At 44.4% G+C, this 20720-nt stretch overlaps 2 protein-coding genes across 2 annotated transcripts; both read right to left on the bottom strand.

Annotated features, from left to right (window-relative positions):
- Positions 1-434: 434 nt before the first annotated feature.
- LOC139370418 (keratin, type I cytoskeletal 13-like) lies at positions 435-6248 on the bottom strand. Its single transcript, XM_071109884.1, has 7 exons — positions 5601-6248; positions 4956-5038; positions 4477-4633; positions 4083-4244; positions 3821-3946; positions 1325-1545; positions 435-1094 (listed from the first exon to the last, which is right to left on the bottom strand). The coding sequence occupies exons 1-7, from the start codon at positions 6204-6206 to the stop codon at positions 884-886; spliced, it is 1566 nt and encodes a 521-aa protein (XP_070965985.1). The 5' UTR covers positions 6207-6248; the 3' UTR covers positions 435-883.
- A 3190-nt stretch (positions 6249-9438) lies between these two features.
- LOC139370416 (keratin, type I cytoskeletal 13-like) lies at positions 9439-13290 on the bottom strand. Its single transcript, XM_071109882.1, has 7 exons — positions 12674-13290; positions 12065-12147; positions 11584-11740; positions 11187-11348; positions 10922-11047; positions 10377-10597; positions 9439-10081 (listed from the first exon to the last, which is right to left on the bottom strand). Exons 1-7 carry the CDS (start codon positions 13232-13234, stop codon positions 9883-9885), a joined length of 1509 nt encoding a protein of 502 aa, XP_070965983.1. The 5' UTR covers positions 13235-13290; the 3' UTR covers positions 9439-9882.
- Positions 13291-20720: the final 7430 nt, after the last annotated feature.

Raw genomic sequence — 20720 nt, 5'->3', positions numbered from 1 at the left:
CATTCTTTATCATAGACTGACAATATTAATCTTTGAGAATGGATGTAATAGATGATACATTCTGTCATCTAATTTCAAATGAATTGTTTTCAAATCTAAATCTTTCCACCAAAACATGGTGTCCAGCACTAGAGTTGACTCCACAAACACTCTCTACACATTGTATATCTCTGAATCTAAGAACTCGTCATTTATCTTAAAGAGATAGAATTATATAATGTTGCTGACAACTTTCAACATTTCTAAGATCACCATCAGATCAATGTACAAGTGAATGTCATAAAAATATTCGAGATCATACTGAAACATTTGCTTTCTCAAGACCATAGAATTGGCCTTGTGCAAAAGATGACAACTTATATGATAGTCAGATGTATAGGAGAATGCCAGATCAGATACATCAAGTTGAAAGACACAGAAAACAGAATGATGGTGTCAGCAAGTCAGAGCATCTTTATTGTCTTCACAATGGGGTCTGTTGTTGGTGTCCCATCCAGATGTAGTAGAATATGTTGTTCTGGAGGTGTTAACCATAGAAATAGAATTACCAGAAAATAATTCCCCATTCAAGTCAATGTTCCATGATGGGTGTCTGAGGGGCTTTAGCCATTCTAGAAAGTATTGGAGGATGTTATGCACATCTTAAACTAGAGTTAATCAGAACTGGCCTAAAGAAATTACACAGATAACGAAAATAGAGATTTTTCATCTGACGAAGACTTTGTATAAATTGAAACGTTGTATTTTAGGTTGCATGAACAAAGCAATGTGGAGCAGTAATATTCCACGTACTGGCCTCTCATTTCCTATACCCATTCTAGTAATTATATTTCTATGAGGTTAACCCATTGCTTGCTGCAGTGCTTGCTGTGTGTGTGGGACCTTAAGAAGCGTGTTTGGTTTCACTTGAGGAGACAACCTTGCCGTCCACTATTTCCGCTTCGGTGATCACCACATTGCCTTTGGTGGAGGAGCTGAGGACGGAGCCAGAGGAGCTGAGGCCGGAGTTGAGGCCGGAGTTGAGGCCGGAGCTAGAAGAGCTGATGTGGGAGCTGGAAGAGCTGTGGCCAGATTTCGAGGAGCTGAGGCCGAGGCTGTGAGGAAGGGAAACCCATGGTTAGCATAGTTAGCATCTATGATCATAATAAGTATCTATTAAAGGTCACATAGCAGTAAATTCACATCAAAAGTAACAATGGCTCACATTAAGGTGAACTTCAAATTAACATTGCTTCTAAAGTGAAATGTTGAAGGAGACATTCAATCATTTTCACTTGTTTCAAGGACCCTTGTTTCAAGGACCCGTCTTCCCATTCTGCCTTACCCGCTAGCCTCTCCGTCCAGCAGCCTCCTGTACTCAGCAATCTCCATCTCCAGGCGTGTCTTGATGTCCAGCAGCATCTTGTACTCCTGGCCCTGGCGTTCCATGTCGCTGTGGAGAGACACTAGCTGCTCCTCCAGACTGGTCACTTGGTTCTGGAGGCGACCCAGCTGCATGGAGTAACGGCCCTCCGTCTCCGCCAGCGTGTTCTCCAGGGAGCCTTTCTATTGGCCGGGAGAGACAGAGATCAAAAACTGTGGGAGTAAGTTTGGAATTTGGAATGTTTACTGTCATACTGAAAAGGTTAGCTTGAGTAATTGAATGTGAAGGCAGGTAGAGGTTAGCTATAGTAACGGACAAAACAAATATGCTTGTTCTAGGTCCCAAGAAACAAAGAGATGTTCTGTTAAATCTGACAATTAATCTTGATGGTTGTATAGTCGCCTCAAATAAAACTGTGAAGGACTTCGGCGTTACTCTGGACCCTGATCTCTCTTTTGACGAACATATCAAGACTGTTTTAAGGACAGCTTGTTCCATCTACGTAACATTGCAAAAATCTGAAACTTTCTGTCCAAAAATTATGCAGAAAAATTAATCCACGCTTTTGTCACTTCTAGGTTAGACTACTGCAATGCTCTACTTTCCGGGCTACCTGGATAAAGCACCAAATAAACTTCAGTTAGTGCTAAACACGGCTGCTAGAATCTTGACTAAAACCAAAAAATGTGATCATATTACTCCAGTGCTAGCCTCTCTACACTGGCTTCCTGTTAAGGCAAGGGCTGATTTCAAGGTTTCACTGCTAACCTACAAAGCATTACATGGGCTTGCTCCTACCCATCTTTCCGATTTGGTCCTGCCGTACATACCTACACATACACTATTGTCACAAGACGCAGGCCTCCTCATTGTCCCTAGAATTTCTAAGCAAACAGCTGGAGGCAGGGCTTTCTCCTATAGAGCTCCATTTTTATGGAATGGTCTGCCTACCCATGTGAGAGACGCAGACTCGGTCTCAACCTTTAAGTCTTTATTGAGAATCATCTCTTCAGTAGGTCCTATGATTGAGTGTATTCTGGCCCAGAAGGTGAACGGAAAGTCACTGGAGCAACGAACCGCCCTTGCTGTCTCTGCCTTGCCGGTACCCCTCTCTTCACTGGGATTCTCCACCTCTAACCCTGTTACGGGGGCTGAGTCACAAGCTTACTGATGCTCTTCCATGCCGTCCCTAGGAGGAGTGCGTCACTTGAGTGGGTTGAGTCACTGATGTGAGCTTCCTGTCTGGGTTGGCGCTCCCCCTTGGGTTGTGCCGTGGCGGAGATCTTTGTGGGCTATACTCGGGCCTTGTCTCAGGATGGTAAGTTGGTGGTTGAAGATATCCCTCTAGTTATGTGAGGGACTGTGCTTTGGCAAAGTGGGTGGGGTTATATCCTGCCTGTTTGGCCCTCGACCCCTCCTGTATCAGCCTCCAGTATTTATGCTGCAGTAGTTTATGTGTCGAGGGGCTAGGGTCAGTCTGTTATATCTGGAGTATTCATCCTGTCTTATCCGGTGTCCTGTGTGAATTTAAGAATGCTATCTCTAATTCTCTCTCTCTTTCTTTCTTTCTTTCTTTCTTTCTTTCTTTCTTTCTTTCTTTTTTTCTTTCTTTCTTTCTTTCTTTCTTTCTTTCTTTCTTTCTGTCTTTCTTTCTTTCATTCTTTCACTCTCTCTCTCTCTCTCTCTCTCTCTCTCTCTTGGGACCTGAGCCCTAGTACCATGCCTCAGGACTACCTGGCCTGATGACTCCTCGCTGTCCCCAGTCCACCTGGCTGTGCTGCTGCTCCAGTTTCAACTGTTCTGCCTGCGGCTATGGGACCCTGACCTGTTCACCGGAAGTGCTACCTGTCCCAGACCTGCTGTTTTCAACTTTCTAGAGACAGCAGGAGTGGTAGCGATACTCTGAATGTGATCGGCTATGAAAAGCCAACTGACATTTACTCCTGAGGTGTTGACCTGTTGCGCCCTCGACAACCACCGTGATTATTATTATTTGACCCTGTTGGTCATCTATGAACATTTGAACATCTTGGCCATGTTCTGTTATAATCTCCACCCGGCACAGCCAGAAAAGGACTGGCCACCGCTCACAGCCTGGTTCCTCTCTAGGTTTCTTCCTAGGTTCTGGCCTTTCTAGGGAGTTTTTCCTAGCCACCGTGCTTCTACACCTGCATTGCTTGCTGTTTGGAGTTTTAGGCTGGATTTCTGTACGGCACTTTGAGATATCAGCTCATGTAAGAAGAGCTTTATAAATAAAAATGATTTGATTTGATTTGGTGCCTGGCTATTACAACTTGAGGGATAGTGTTAGAGTCCAGGTGAAAGTGAGATACTTGAGGGATGGTAGAGAATGATGGAAGAGTCAAATGTTGATTATTGCAGAAAGTTGCAGAAAGTTGTGTACGTAATGTGCCCTAAACTGTGGTCCTTGGTCAGATGTTTGTAATTACGGCTCACCATGGTGTGCTGTGACTGCAGTTCGGCTTCCAGGCCCTGCAGTGTACGACGGATGTCCGAAATCTCTGACTTGGAGGTCTGGAGAACCTCTGTGCTGGACGCCACCTCCTGGTTCAACGTCTCTGTCTGTAAAACACAATAAGTGGTCAATCATCACAGAAACAAACCAACATTTCAGCTCATGATAGAATGTGACAACGTTACCAACTAGAAAAGGAACATCTACACCATGAACATAGTTTAAGGGTTCTAGAGGTTCTACCTTGGTCTGGAACCAGGCCTCCAGGTCACGCTGGTTCTTGGCACTACCGGCCTCGTACTGCTCACGGATCTCAGCCATAACTCTGGACAGGTCCTCCTGTGGTGCTGCGTCCACCTCCACGTTGATCTGTCCAGTCATCTGAGTCCTCATGGCCAGCAGCTCCTTTGGAGAAAAACATAGAGTTTAAAGGACTAAGAAGTGACTAACCTCTGCCTGATGGTAACAACTTGACCTGCCCTCTGTCTTCATTATACATTTGAACACCATTGCTTGATACAGATGTGCTTGAAAGCCAGCAATGGTGTTCTAGTGAAGACCCATAGCAGGTTGACATGGTCAATAGATATAATACATTAAGGGACCCTATGGATATGCCCCATCAGCCCACACCCACCTCATCGTGGTTCTTCTTGAGATAGATGAGCTCCTCCTTCAGTCCCTCGATCTGCATCTCCAGGTCAGATCTGGCCATGGCCATCTCATCCAGCATCCTCTTCATCCCGGCGATGTCCGCCTCCACTGACTGACGCATGGCCAGCTCGTTCTCATACCTGAGAGATGGAGAGAGCTTAGGTCAAAGAACTGCCTGAATGTGTTCCTCTGTGAGAATAGCAGGGGGGTTATAGATTCTATTATTCCATTAAGTTTGGGGAAAATAACAGAAAGTAACACCAGGCTTCCTATATGTCTGTTGGGAGGGTGTGGTTATGGTGGAGGTGAAGGGTAATGTCATTTGGTTTCCTTTTTATAGATTCAACACAAAATGTAATAAAAAACAGTATGCGAGTTTTTACAGATTTGGGGTTATTCCAAGTGGTTAATGTAATGTACCAGCAGTGTACTGTATCTGTGGATGGTGTTGGATGTACTTACTTGTTTCTGAAGTCGTCTGCAGCGAGCTTTGCGTTGTCGATGTTCAGATAGATGCTTCCGTTCAAGCAGGTGGCAGCCTGGATCTGAGAGGTGGAGGACGGCAAAAACATTTCAGGATGGGGTATGCATGGAATTTGACACGAATGCAGTACACACAAACAGTGATCCCACACTGTAAGCATTGGGTTCTGAGTTTCAGCTGCACTGTAAATGATAGACCATAGAAGCATTTACAGGGAACCTGTTGTCGTTATGATCATTGTATAGCATGACATGACACAAAGAAACATTTTGCAACGTTTGCAATCGCCTCGGGGCTATTAAGAGAGAGGAAGGATTGGCTTCAATGATCTGCTTTATTTTCAATTCTTCAGCTGCAAATATGCATACTGTCTTTGCATCTATCTTTGGTGCAAATTCTTGGTTGAATCACTTATAACAAATGTATATAATTTAGCATTTTCTAAAAGTCATATTAATTTCACTATTAGTAAGTTGTTGGAAAAACAATCTGATGAAGTGTACACCATGTACCTGTACTCTCTAACAAAGAATAACATTGTCACAATGCAGAAATTATCATGTTTTGACATGCTGTGATGTCATCATTGAGTGCTCTTGCCGTCTAGGAGACATGTCACATACCTTGTCCTGAAGGTCGGCGATAGTAGCGTAGAAGCCAGAGTAGTCGCGAGCACTGGGGGACGTCTTGATCTCAAGGAACTGACGGATCTTAAGCTCCAGCTCTCCGTTGGCCGCCTCCAACAAGCGCACCTTCTCCAAGTAGGTGGACAGGCGGTCGTTCAGGTTCTGCATTGTGGCCTTCTCATTGGCCGACACATTAATGTCGGCTCCACCGCCGCCACCACCACCCCCACCCATGCCGAAACCATAACTTCCACCGCCGCCGCCAACCCCTCCCATGCCGCCACCACCCCCTCCCATGCCGAAACCATAACCGCAACTGCCGCCGCCACCCCCTCCCATTCCGAAACCATAACCACCACCTCCGCCACCGGAACCGAACGAGGAGCTAGAGATGCGCACCCCAGAGCCTCCTGCACCTCCATACACACTGCCGGCCCTCATGGCAGTGACTCGGCCTCCTCCACCTCCACCACCACCCATCGAGGAGAAGCGGGAGGAGCCCATACCCATTCCACCTCCACCTCCAGACCTCATGTACATGGTGCCACCTCCGCCTCCACCGCCGCTGCTGCTGTAGGACATGCTAGATCTGGAGAAGGACATGGCTGCTGAGAGTGAGTCTGCCTGCCTGGGATGAGGAGAGAGAATGTGGTGCACGGCCCAGCCACGGTTCCCTTTTTATGCTGCACAGGGCGGAATGAGGGAGGGAGGTTGGGAGTAGGACATCGGTGGGAGATGAAGAAGGGAGGAATAGAGAAGGGAGGAATACAGGGAGATATTACCTCATGTAGAGCCGGGCAGGGCAGGGCAGGGCTCTTCCACCCACTTTGACAACCTGTTGGCAAACGTCAGGATGCAGAAGGAGATGGTGTGCCAAAGACACACCAGAATGGCTTTCCAAGAGGTGTTGAGTATTCCATGGTGGTCCAGTCTCAGTCCAAAAACAATGGTTAAATGTTGCCATAAATCAGAAGGGTGCAGTCAGTCAGTCAGTTTATATTGGCGTGTTCACACAAACAAGGTGCCAGGCCAGTGCAATTAATTTAGATAAAAGCAATTAATCTGAACGCATTAATCACTATATCATCTATCAGACAGTACATGGCCAAAAGTATGTGGACACCTCTTCAAATTTGTAGATTTGGCCATTTTAGCCAAACCTGTTGCTGACAAGTGTATAAAATCGAGCACACAGCTATATAATCTCCATACACAAACATTGGCAGTAGAATGGCTTTAATGAAGAGCTCAGTGACTTTCAATGTTACCGTCATAGGATGCCACCATTCCAACAGGTCAGTTTGTCAAATTTCTGCCCTGCTAGTGCTGCCCCAGTCAACTGTAAGTGATGTTATTGTGAAGTTGAAACCTCTAGGACCAACAATGGCTCAGCTGCGAAGTGGTAGGCCACACAAGTGGGGACCGCTGAGTGCTGAAGCACGTAAAAATAGTCTGTCCTCGGTGACAACCCTCACTACCGAGTTCCAAACTGCCTCTGGAGGCAAGGTCAGCACAAAAACAGTTAGTCTGGAGCATTAAGAAATAGGTTTCCATGGCCGAGCTGCCGCACAAAAGCCTAAGATCACCATGTGCAATGTCAAGCTTCAGCTGGAGTGGTGTAAAGCTCACCTCCATTGGACTCTGGAAAATGTGGAAACGTGTTCTCTGGAGTGATGAATCACGCTTCACCATTTGGCAGTCCGACGGACGAATCTGGTTTTGAAAGATGCCAGGAGAAACACTACTGGCCCTAATGCATAGTGCCAACTCTAATGTTTGGTGGAGGAGGAATAATGTTCTGGGGCTGGTGTTCATTGTTCGGGATAGGCCCCTTAGTTCCAGTGAAGGGAAATCTTAACGCTACAGCATACAATGACATTCTATCGAAGGACTTTGGGATCCCATCGAACACCTTTGGGATGAATTGGAAAGCTGACTGCGAACCAGGCCCATCACCCAACATCAGTGCCCGACCACACTAATGCTCTTGTGGCTGAATGGAAGCAAGTACCCCCAGCAATTTTCCAACATCTAGTGGGAAGCCTTCTAAGAAGAGTGGATGCTGTTATAGAAGCAAAGGGAGGACCAACTCCATATTAATGCCCATGATTTTGGAAATAGGTTTTTGAAGAGCAGGTGTCTACATACTTTTGGCCATGTATTTTGGGGTGGCAGGTATGGTTAGAGCGTTGAGCCAGAAACCGTAAAGGTTGCTGGATTGAATCCCCGAGCTGACAAGGTATAAAATCTGTCGTTCTTCCCCTGAACAAGGCAGTTAACCCACTGTTCCCCAGAAGGCCATCAATGTAAACAAGAATTCGTTCTTAACTGACTTGCCTAGTTAAATAAAGGTTACATTTCAAAATAAAAAATGTAGTGTTTATTTGTTCTGCATCTTGATTTATGGCTGTGCACCACTGTGAGTAGAGCCCTCTACTTTTCAAGCCTTTTATGAGTTTCCCAATTCTCCCACAGTCATATCTGGCAAAACTAACTGTACCATCCTCTAACTCCAATGCCTACTGTGTTGTGTAACAGGGGAGGCTCTTCAGAGGAGGAATATGAGGACCACCCTACTCAGTGATATCTGAAAAATAATATTTTCAAATTATAAAGTTATGCTTTTTAGATAAAACCATACGAAATATACTCACATCACCAAATACCTGATTACCTAAAATACACTTTCACAATGAAGGTCTACAGAAGTCTCTGCATGACCCTCTATTGTAGCACCCTGGTGTAGCCGGAGGACAGCTATTTTCCATCCTCCTCTGGCTACATTGACTTCAATATAAAAAATAGGAGGCTTGTGCACCAGACCTACTTCCATAAACCTACATGGTAGTTCTGATCACAGCCTCCAGTATTTATGCTGCAGTAGTTTATGTGTCGGGGGGCTGGGGTCAGTTTGTTATATCTGGAGTACTTCTCCTGTCCTATTCGGTGTCCTGTGTGAATCTAAGTGTGCGTTCTCTAATTCTCTCCTTCTCTCTTTCTTTCACTCTCTCGGAGGACCTGAGCCCTAGGACCATGCCCCAGGACTACCTGACATGATGACTCCTTGCTGTCCCCAGTCCACCTGGCCGTGCTGCTGCTCCAGTTTCAACTGACCTGAGCCCTAGGACCATGCCCCAGGACTACCTGACATGATGACTCCTTGCTGTCCCCAGTCCTTGCTGCTCCAGTTTCAACTGTTCTGCCCTATTATTATTCGACCATGCTGGTCATTTATGATTTGATTTGATTTGATTCTGATGGAGACCACCCAGAACCTCGATGTGAATGTGGATGAGATCAAGTAATAATTTGTCAACAGAACCATCAATAAAATTATGTGGTTGAATGAGAATGGGCTGTGTGGTTTCACTTGTTATAGAGATATTCATTCTTTATCATAGACTAATAATATGAATTTTTGAGAATGGATGTACTAGATGATACATTCTGTCATCTAATATCAAATGAATTGTTTTCAAATCTAAATCTTTCCACCAAAACATGGTTTCCAGCTCTACAGTTGACTCCACAAACACTCTCTATACAGTATATATAACTCTGAATCTAAGAACTCCGAATTTCTCTTAATAGAGATAGAATGATATAATTTTGCTGACAACTTTCAACATTTCTACAATCAATATTTAAATGTGTTTTCCTAGAATAAAACTCAGACCCATTGAATGTCATAAATATATTCAAGATCATACTGACACTTTCTCAAGACCATAGAATTGGCCTCATGTGCAAAAGATGACAACCTATATGATAGTCAGATGTATAGGAGAATGCCAGATCAGATACATCAAGTTGAAAGACACAGAAAACAGATTGATGGTGTCAGCAAGTCAGAGCATCTTTATTGTATTCACAATGGGGTCTGTTGTTGGTGTCCCATCCAGATGTAGTAGAATATGTTGTTCTGGAGGTGTTAACCATAGAAATAGAATTACCAGAAAATAAATCCCCATTCAAGTCAATGTTCCATGATGGGTATTTGATGGGCTTTTGCCATTCTAGAAATAATAGGAGGATGGAATTCACATCTTAAACTAGAGTTAACCAGAGCTTCCCTTAACAAATAAGACAGATAACGAAAATAGGGATTTTCATCTGACAAAGACTTTGTATAAGTTGTATTTTAGGTTACATGAACAAAACACTGTGGAGCAGTAATATTCCATGTGCTGGCCTCTCATTTCCTATACCCATTCTAGTAATTATATTTCTATGGGGTTAACCTGTTGCTTGCTGCAGTGCTCGCTGTGTATGTGGGACCTTAAGAGGTATGTTTGGTTTCACTTGTGGAGACAACCTTGCCGTCCACCAATTCCTCTGTGACGATCACCACTTTGCGTGTGGTGGAGGTGGATGAGCTGGGGACGGAGCTGGAGGAACTGACAGCAGAGCTGACGCCGGAGCTAGAGGAGCTGACGTGAGAGCTGGAGGAGCCGTGGCCGGATTTCGAGGAGCTGAGGCTGTGAGGAAGGGAAACTCATGATTAGCATAATTAGCATCTATGATCATAATGAGTATATAATAAAAGGTCACATAGCAGTAGATTCATGTCAAAAGTAACCATGGCTCATAGTAAGGTCAACTTCAAATTAACATTGATTTTAAAATCAAATGTTAAAGGAGACATAAATTCATTTTCAAGTGTTTCAAGGTCCCCTGTCACCCCTCTTCCCATCCCACAAAGATGTAGCACTCTCCTCCCCCATCCCTATCTGTCTCCTTGGCCCCCCTCTGTCCAATCGCTTCCTGCCTTACCCGCTAGCCTCTCCATCCAGCAGCCTCCTGTACTCAGCGATCTCCATCTCCAGGCGTGTCTTGATGTCCAGCAGCATCTTGTACTCCTGGCCCTGGCGTTCCATGTCGCTGCGGAGAGACATTAGCTGCTCCTCCAGGCTGGTCACTTGGCTCTGGAGGCGTCCCAGCTGCATGGAGTAACGGCCCTCCGTCTCCGCCAGCGTGTTCTCCAGGGAGCCTTTCTATTGGCCGGGAGAGATAGAGATGATGGGTCAAAAACTGTGGGAGTAGGTTTGGAATTTGGAATGTTTACTGTCATACTGAAAAAGTTAGCTCTAGTAATTGAATGTGAAGGCAGGTAGATGTTAGCTATAGTAATGGAGTGGTGCCTGGCTACAACAACTTGAGGGATAGTGTTAGAGTCCAGGTGAAAGTGAGATACTTGAGGGATGGTAGAGAATGATGGAAGAGTCAAATGTTGATTATTGCGGAAAGTTGCAGAAAGTTGTGTAAGTAATGTGCCCTAAACTGTGGTCCTTGGTCAGATGTTTGTAATTACGGCTCACCATGCTGAGCTGTGACTGCAGTTCAATCTCCAGGCCCTGCAGTGTGCGACGGATCTCCGAAATCTCTGACTTGGAGGTCTGGAGAACCTCTGTGCTGGACGCCACCTCCTTGTTCAACGTCTCTGTCTATAAAACACAATAAGTGGTCAATCATCACAGAAACAAACCAACATTTCAGCTCATGATAGAATGTGACAACGTTACCAACTAGAAGTAAAGGAACATCTACACCATGAACATAGTTTAGGGGTTCTAGAGGTTCTACCTTGGTCTGGAACCAGGCCTCCAGGTCGCGCTGGTTCTTGGCACTAACGGCCTCGTACTGCTCACGAATCTCAGCCATGACTCTGGACAGGTCCTCCTGTGGTGCTGCGTCCACCTCCACGTTGATCTGTCCAGTCATCTGAGTCCTCATGGCCAGCAGCTCCTTTGTAGAAAAACATAGGAGTGAGTTTAAAAAATTAAAAAGTGCCTAACCTCTGCCTGATGGTAACAACTTGACCTGCCCTGTCTTCATTATACATTTGAACACCATTGCTTGATACAGATGTGCTTGAAAGCCAGCAATGGTGTTCTAGTGAAGACCCATAGGATGGTGACATGGTCAATAGATGTAATACATTAAGGGACTGTATGGATATGTCCCATCAGCCCACACCCACCTCCTCATGGTTCTTCTTGAGATAGATGAGCTCCTCCTTCAGTCCCTCGATCTGCATCTCCAGGTCAGATCTGGCCATGGTCATCTCATCCAGCATCCTCTTCAGCCCGGCGATGTCTGCCTCCACTGACTGACGCATGGCCAGCTCGTTCTCATACCTGAGAGATGGAGAGAACCTAGGTCAAAGAACTGCCTGAATGTGTTCCTCTGTGAGAATAGCAGGGGGGATATAGATTCTATTATTCCATTAAGTTTGGGGAAAATAACAGAAAGTAACACCAGGCTTCTGATATGTCTGTTGGGAGGTTGTGTTTATGGTGGAAGTGAAGGGTAATGTCATTTGGTTTCTATTTTTTATAGATTCAACACAAAATGTAATAAAAAACAGTATGAGTGTTTTTACAGATTTCGGGTTATTCCATGTGGTTAATGTAATGTACCAGCAGTGTACTGTATCTGTGGATGGTGTTGGATGTACTTACTTGTTTCTGAAGTCATCTGCAGCGAGCTTTGCATTGTCGATGCTGAGATAGATGCCTCCGTTTACGCGAGTGGCAGCCTGGATCTGAGAGGTGGAGGATGGCAAAAAAAATCAGGATGGGGTATGCATGGAATTTGACACGAATGCAGTACACACAAACAGTGATCCCACATTGTAATCATTGAATTCTGAGTTTCAGTTGCACTGTAAATAATAGCTCATAATTGCATTACAGGGAAGCAGTCGTCTTTATGATCATTGTAAACCATGGAAACAAATTGTGCCTTCTGCAATCGCCTAGGGGCTCTTAAGAGAGAGGAAGGAAGAGCTTCAATGATCGGCTTCATTTTCAATGCTTCAGCTGCAAGTATGGATACTGTCTTTGCATCTATCTTTGGTGCCTTGGTTGAATCAATTATAACAAATGTATATAATTGAGCATTTTCCAATGTTCATATATCACTCTCAGTAACTTGTTGGAAAAACAAGCCGATGTCGCCTGTACTCTCTAGCAAAGTATAACATTGTCACTATGCAGACATTATCATGTTCTGACATGCCGTGATGTCATTATTGAGTGCTCTTGCCATCTAGGAAACACGTCACGTACCTTGTCCTGCAGGTCGGCGATAGTAGCGTAGAAGCCAGAGTAGTCGCGAGCACTGGGGGATGTCTTGCTCTCCATGAACTGACGGATCTTCAACTCCAGCTCGGCGTTGGCCGCCTCTAGCATGCGCACCTTCTCCAAGTAGGTGGACAGGCGGTCGTTCAGGTTCTGCATTGTGGCCTTCTCGTTGGCCGACACATTAATGTCGGCTCCTCCGCCACCACCACCACCCCCTCCCATGCCGAAACCAAAGCCGCCACCACCGCCGCCGCCACCACCCCCTCCCATTCCGAAACCATAACCGCCACCACCACCTCCGCCGCCGGAACCGAACGAGGAGCTAGAGATGCGCACCCCAGAGCCTCCTGCTCCTCCATACACACTGCCAGCCCTCATGGCAGTGACGCGGCCTCCTCCTCCTCCTCCACCACCACCACCCATCGAGGAGAAGCGGGAGGAGCCCATACCCATTCCACCTCCACCTCCAGACCTCATGGACATGGTGCCACCTCCGCCTCCACCACCGCTGCTGCTGTAGGACATGCTAGATCTGGAGAAGGACATGGCTGCTGAGAGCGAGTCTGCCTGCCTGGGATGAGGAGAGGGAATGTGGTGCACGGCCCAGCCACTGTTCCCTTTTTATGCTGCACAGGGCGGAAGGGTGGAGGGAGAGTGGGAGGTGGACATGGGTGGGAGAGGCAGAAGGGAGGAATACAGGTAGTCATTACCTCATGTGGGACACAGCAGGGCTCCTCCCCCCACTATTAACACGCTAGGACGCAGAAGGAGATGGAAGAGGATCGATAGATATGTACTGTATGTGTGGATACGCAAAAATGGAAAATATAATATTGTGGCGTAACTCCACTCTCCCCATCTCACTCTATATATGGCCACTCTATATATGGCTTCACAGTGCTTGCAGGAACTCACACAGACATGTAAATGTGCACACACCCATCAAGAGTTGGAATTCCTCTCCCGTAAAAGTGTCTGGTTGAAAGCATGGACACGCCAGCTTCCATTAGCCCCAGGTAGGTCAATCAGTCAGTCAACACACACAGTATAACTTTGACATGCTGTGACAGGTGAGATTTGCCATATTTCCTGAGCATATTGATTGACACACCTAATGCATATTTACCTGCACATGTTATCTTACCAAGAAACAAGTTGCAGAGATGCATGCAGTTAATTGAAACTTTACGGTACAATTGGATCTTTCGCGTGACACCCACACAACATTCTCCCCAAACAGACCTGTCTTTTACTCACACACTGATATCTCGCAAGAAAATCTCATTTTATTTTCCTTCAACGCAACAGTCCATTGTTCCCTAATAGGTTTTGGTGATATTATGCACATACTCAGTTTACCATTGTATTAAGTTTCACTCAACTTCATGCATTTTCCATCAACAGTAGGAGTCTGCAGGACCGACAAAAGTACCACTATATAGCACCCATGGGATGAGTCATTACTCCAGGCATCTTACCCCAGGAAAAGAAACCTCAGATGGGATTAAAGTACTGGGTCCAGATTCACAAAACACTAGAAGCTTCTTAAGAAAAAAAAAGTTTATAAGATAGTTCGTAAGTACAATTCCTCAACAATATCTTAATAATGAATTGTTTTCTTACAAACTTTTGTTTCTAGTTGACAATTTCAACTAGCTATCTAGCTAGCAATGGCAATGGCAATCCTGTTAGCATATTTCTTACTGAGATTACTGTTCTAAAACATGTTCATTGTGCACTAGCGACTCCTGTGGTGGGCTGGGCACAGTGTATGTCGACCAGGTCGCCAGGTGTACAGTGTTTTCTCCGATACATTGGTGCGGCTGGCTTCCGGGTTGGATGGGCGTTGTGTCAAGAAGCAGTGTGGCTTGGTTGGGTTGTGTTTCGGAGGACACGTGGCTCTCGACCTTCGCCTCTCCCGACTCCGTAGGGAGTTGCAGCGATGAGACAAGACTGTAACTACTACTAATTGGGATACCATGAAATTGGGGAGAAAAGGGGGTAAAAATACATTTAAAAAACACGTTCAATTGTGTTTTCCGCTCACTGCCCTGAGTTTCTTGGAATTAACAACATTTACAATAACTTTATGTTCAAGAATCTTGCTTAAGGAGAAACATAAGAAATAGCGCAGGAACATTTCCAATAACATTTGAGGAATAGCAACTTTGCTTAACTTTCTTCTGAAGTCAGTTAAGAAGACATTTCTTTGTAAAAAAAGGTTTTGTGAATGTGGGCCCTGTTCTTTTCCCTTAACACCTTGGCAGGGTACTTGACATCTGCAGCGTGCAAGAACAAGCTATTGCTTGTTTGCATATTTCCATACAACCAGAAAATTCCATCCCGGTAACAATTTGAGTCTCACATGTTGTACCTGGAAAAGTTGATTTACATTTGTTCAAGCCAATGCAAGTTATGTTAATGATTTGCAGTAGAATGCAATATTGTGACATTGGTGAAGATGCTTAAAAGCACTATAGCTAGCTAGCTCTCAGTCAACATGGTCTTATTAGAAGATGTCAAAATCAAAAAGTGACATTTAAACACTGTAGTTACAGTGCCTATTGAAAGTCTACACACCCCTTGCACAGTCTTCACATGTTGCTGCTTTAAAATGTACTCTAAATATGTGTTCAATTATATATTATATACACAACCTAATCGTCATTTTAAAAGTGAAGGAAAAATTGCAATTGTCCAGCTGAAAAATAAAACTATCCCAGAGTTAGGTTTTCAGAAGACTGAGGCAGGTTTTTTTTTTTTAAAGCCTGGGCTTTGCTCTTTTCATATTTATTTTGATCCTGACGTCACAACGCAGGTTGAAACCCTGTGTGTTTTCAAGCTTTGTGACGGCAAAATCATCTTATGGGTATGCCTGTCACCGGCAGGGACTGGGGAGTTTGTCAATATCAACTTTAATATGAACGGTGCAATGCACTGCTAAAAAGGTGTATTTTTCAGCCAAAGATCCTTAAGAATGGCTTTCCAAGAGGTGTTGAGTGTTCCTGAGTGCTCCAGTCTCAAGTCCAAAAACAATGGATAAACGTTGGCCTAAGAGCCGTCTCGAGTTTTTAGAATTGTATTATTCACAGCTGTAATGGCTGCCAAATGTGCTTCGACCCAGTATTAACTCTGGGGTGTGAAGACGCAAAATATTCTATACATTTTCTTTCACTTGTGGAGTAGGTTACAGTATGTAGATTGGTAGGAATTAAATCCAATTGGATCACTTTTGGATGTGATTTTAAGACAGCAAAATGTGCAGATTGCGCACGGGGTGTGTAGACTTTCTCTAGGCTCTGTATGTCATGTACTAGTTACGTGGCAGTTGCGGCGAGATGTATCAGTCCAAGTTTCTGATATGTAAGTTATAAGTGAATGAATGAGTGAGAAACGAATTAGCTGAGGTCATCTGCCTGGTTCTCCTGCTCACACTCTCACTCATATGAGTGATTTCCTCTCATCTTCACAAAACTTCAGCCTTTTCTCAACGTACTCCACGGATTACCAGTGTGTCTGTAACGCAACTCAGGGTTTAGACATAGAAAGTCATTGAGCCTAATTCTGCTACTGACCAATGAGAAAGGGGGACGGCTAAATAGCATAGCCATGTCCCACTGTCATCCCTCTAGTCCCCACTTTCTTTGTACACACATGTTTCTAAGAGTGTGCGAGAGAGTGAGAGAGAGAGTGAGAGCGAGTGTGCAAGAGAGTGAGAGAGAGTGAGAAACGTTTTGTTCCTGTGTGCCCTGCAGCTTTCCTCTTCAAAGGAGAGAGCCACACCCAGATAAAACCACAGGAGTGTCTTTCTCATGCCCTGACAATGACGGTAATGTATGATTTTCAGCATTTATCAATTTGATTTATGTCTGTCCCTCCTCTGCAATTATCAAAGAATGTGCAGGTTTCACAGGAATGAACATGCAGTAACCCCATGGAGAAAACGTATGACCTATGTAAAGTGACCTCTGCCTGTCTTCTCCCCTCCAAAAACCACAGATTCTAGTGTACTAAGATTGTGTCCTAGCTAAATTCCCAATCTGGACCTCCTACGGTCATAATGGCCATCTAATCATCCCAGCTTTCCAGTCTACTCTTTCACCCCCTCACCTCTCCACTGCAGCCATTTCCAGGTTGTTGCTATAAATAACAATGTGTTCTCTTCTCAGTCAATTCGCCTGGTAGAATATGTGTTAAATAGAACAGTGGTGTACACCCAACTCGCAGGATGAGCCTACTGTGCAATCACCCGTAAAACAATATAAACTTAAACTGACAGAGAAGACAAACATCATTTCACAAGCCTTTTGAAAGTAAAACAATAGCTTTATCATTCTTCTTCCCACTAGAACGTACTTTACACTGAGTTTGAGCTAGTGACATGCAGTCTATGGTTTTAGTAACATTTTTGTTGTATTCTTTATATAAATATAGCACACAATATTTTGTTTGCGTGTTAACTAAAATATACCTCCTCACCTTAGCCTCGCCCTTTTACCGTTCATAATATTTCCTGATTGTTTGTAGCTGTATGCAACCTAGTCACACGGAACTGATCCAAACAAACAACAAACAACATAGAGCCGCTGTCCGTCACTAGATTCACCTGAAACTCCACCCATGTCCATCGGCATTCCGTAACTGATTCTTTAGATACACAAAGTCCTCATTGTAGAGACAAACATCCCCTTTGCATGAACACATACAGTACCAGTCAAAAGTTTGGACACCTACTCATTCAAGGGGTTTTCTTTATTTGTACTATTTTCTACATTGTAGAATAATAGTGATGACATTAAAACTATGAAATAACACATATGGAATCATATAGTAAACAAAAAAGTATTAAACAAATCAAAATATTTGTTATATTTCAGATTCTTTAAAGTAGCCACCAAAGTAACCAAGCTGCTGACAGTTTTGCACTTTATTGGCATTCTCTCAACCAGCTTCATGAGGTAGTCACCTGGAATGCATTTCAATTTGCAGGTGTGCCTTGTTAAAAGTTCATTTGTGGAATTTTTTTCCTTCTTAACACATTTGGGCCAATCAGTTGTGTTGTGACAAGGTATGGGTTGGTATACAGAAGATAGCGCTATTTGGTAAAAGACCAAGTCCATATTATGGCAAGAACAGCTCAACTAAGCAAAGAGAAACGACAGTCCATCATTACTTTAAGAAATGAAGGTCAGTCAATGTGGAAAATTTCAAGAACTTTGAAAGTCACAAAAACAATCAAGCGCTATGATAAAACTGGCTCTCATGAGGACTTCCACGGGAAAGGAAGACCCAGAGTTACCTCTGGGGCATATGATAAGAACATTAGAGTTACCAGCCTCAGGTTGCAGCCCAAATAAATGCTACAGAGTTCAAATAACAGACATATCTCAACATCAACAGTTCAGAGGAATCAGGCCTTCATGGTCAAATTGCTGCAAAGAAACCACTTCTAAAGTACACCAATAATAAGAAGAGACTTGCTTGGGACAAGAAACACGAGCAATGGACATTAGCCCGGTGGAAATCTGTCCTTTGGTCTGATGAGTCCAAATGTGATTTTAGGGGATCAAAAAAACTGATAAATAATGTGTTGTGTCATTTTGGAGTCATTGTATTGTAAATAAGAATAGAACATGCTTCTAAACACTACTACATTTTAATGTGGATGCTACCATGATTACAGATAAACCTGAATGAATCGTGAATAATGAAGTGTTAATGAGGTGCTAACATTTATGACAGCAAATTGAATTTCACAAAAACAAAAAAATTTTGTCTTTTGAGCTTCTAGTCAGGAAATCTATGCAGCCAACTCAATCACTTTTTATAGCTTCTGGCCAGTATACAGCGTTCCTCACTGAGTTCCGGAACCTTGTAGTCATGGCAGATAATATTCAAATTTTGGGGGATTTCAATATTCACATGGAAAAGTCCACAGACCCACTCCAAAAAGCATTCGGAGCCATCATCGACTGGGTTTTGTCCAACGTGTCTCCTGACCTACGTATTGCCACAGTCATACCCTGGATCTAGTTTTGTCCCGTGGAATAAATATTGTGTGTGTTTTTCCTCATAATCCTGGACTATCGGACCACCATTGCAATCGCATCAAATAATCTGCTCAGACCTCAACCAAGGATTATCAGAAGGCGAGCAATAAATCCTCGGACAACCCAAAGATTCCTAGATGCCCTTCCAGACTCCCTCCACCTACCCAAGGATGCTGGACTACAAAAAACAATTAACCACCTAACTGAGGATCTTAATTTAACCTTGCGTAATACCCTAAAACTAAAATTCCTTTGTCACAAGAAATGCACATTACAGACAACTCTTTGAATCTGCATATTTCTCCAAAACGCAGTTGTCCTGAGTCTGCACAAAACTGCCAGGACCTAGGATCAATGGAGACACTCAAGTGTTTTAATCCTGTATCTCTCAACACGTTCACGAAAATAGTCATGGCCTCTAAAACATCCAGCTGCCTACTGGACCCTATTCCAACTAAACTACTGAAATTCCCTACGCTGGAAGCCATTGTTTCAGACATAAGGAAGTGGATTGCGGCAAATGTTTTACTTTTGCAGAAAAGCTAATCCATGCTTTTGTCACTTCTAGATTAAACTGCTACAATGATCTACTCTCCGGCTACCCGGATAAAGCACTAAATAAACTTCAGTAAGTGCTAAATATAGCTGCTGGAATCTTGACTAGAACCAAAGAATGGGATCATATTATTCCAGTGTTAGCGTCTTTACACTGTCTTCCTTTTAAGGCTAGGGCTGATTTCAAGGTTTTACTGCTAACCTACAAAGTGTTACATGGACTTGCGCCTACCTATCTCTCCAATTTGGTCCTGCCGTACATACCTATACGTACGCTACGGTCACAATACGCAGGCCTCCTTATTGTCTCTAGAATTTCTAACCAAACAGCAGGAGGCAGGGCATTCTTCTATAGAGCTACATTTTGATGGAATGGTCTGCCTACCCATGTGAGAGATGCAGACCATGTCTTGACATTTAAGTCTTTACTGAAGACTCATCTCTTTAGTAGGTCCTATGATTGAGTGTAGTTGAACGGCAAGGCACTGAACGGCAAGGCACTGAAATGACGAACCACCCTTGCTGTTTCTGCCTGGCCGGCTCCCCTGTCTCCACTCGGATTCTCTGCCTCTGACCCTATTACAGGGGCTGAGTCACTGGCTTACAAGTACTCTTCCATGCCGTCGCTAGGACGGGTGCGTCACGTCGTGACAGGCTTCTTTGCGCTACAGTATATTCGACTTGAATGGGTTGAGTCACTGACTTGATCTTCCTGCCCAGTCTTGCCCTCCTTCGGGCTTGTGCAGTGGAGGAGCTCTTCGAGGGCTATACTCAGACTTGTATTAGGCTAGTAAGTTGGTGGTATGTTGATATCCCTTTAGTGGTGTTGGGGCTGTGCTTCGGCAAAGTGGGTGGGGTAATATCTTGCCTGGTTGGCCCTATCTGGGGGTATCGTCGGATGGGGCCACAGTGTTCTCTGACCCCCCTTTCTCAGCCTCCAAAATCAATGCTGCAATAGTCTAAGTACTGGGGGGGCTACAGTCAGTCTGTCCTATTTGGTGAAATTATCCTGTCTTATCTGGTGTCCTTTGTGAACTTCAATATGTTCCCTCTAATTCTCTCTCTCCCTCCCCTCCTGGAGGACCTGAGCCTTAGGACCATGCCTCAGGACTACCTGGCCTGATGACTCTTGGCTGTCCCCAGTCCAGCTGGTTGTGCTGCTGCTTCTACCTGTGGCAGAACAGTTGGAACCCTGAACTGTTCACCAGATGTACTGCCTTGTCCCGGACCTGCTGCCTTCGAGTCTCCCTCCCTTGCTCTCCCCCTCCCTCCCTCTATACCGCACCTGCTGTCTCGACCTATGCTCGGTTATGAAAAGCTTGTGTCATTTTGGAGTCATTGTATTGTAAATAAGAAATGAACATGCTTCTAAACACTACTACATTTTAATGTGGATGCTACCATGATTACAGATAAACCTGAATGAA

Source organism: Oncorhynchus clarkii, chromosome 17, assembly GCF_045791955.1.
Source record: "Oncorhynchus clarkii lewisi isolate Uvic-CL-2024 chromosome 17, UVic_Ocla_1.0, whole genome shotgun sequence".
Classification (NCBI taxonomy): domain Eukaryota; kingdom Metazoa; phylum Chordata; class Actinopteri; order Salmoniformes; family Salmonidae; genus Oncorhynchus; species Oncorhynchus clarkii.
This window is presented reverse-complemented; position numbering and strand designations above follow the sequence as displayed.

Bases quoted from the DNA above. Each gene is read 5' to 3' on its own strand.
- LOC139370418 (XM_071109884.1), bottom strand. From the start codon at position 6,206: ATGTCCTTCTCCAGATCTAGCATGTCCTACAGCAGCAGCGGCGGTGGA. The intron at 4,634-4,955 runs GTAAGTACATCC...TCCATCTCTCAG, and splicing joins GCAGACGACTTCAGAAACAA to GTATGAGAACGAGCTGGCCA. The intron at 4,245-4,476 runs GTGGGTGTGGGC...TTTTCTCCAAAG, and splicing joins TCAAGAAGAACCACGATGAG to GAGCTGCTGGCCATGAGGAC.
- LOC139370416 (XM_071109882.1), bottom strand. From the start codon at position 13,234: ATGTCCTTCTCCAGATCTAGCATGTCCTACAGCAGCAGCGGTGGTGGA. The intron at 10,598-10,921 runs GTGAGCCGTAAT...CCCGGCCAATAG, and splicing joins TGCAGTCACAGCTCAGCATG to AAAGGCTCCCTGGAGAACAC. The intron at 10,082-10,376 runs GTAAGGCAGGAA...CCTTCCTCACAG, and splicing joins CTGGATGGAGAGGCTAGCGG to CCTCAGCTCCTCGAAATCCG.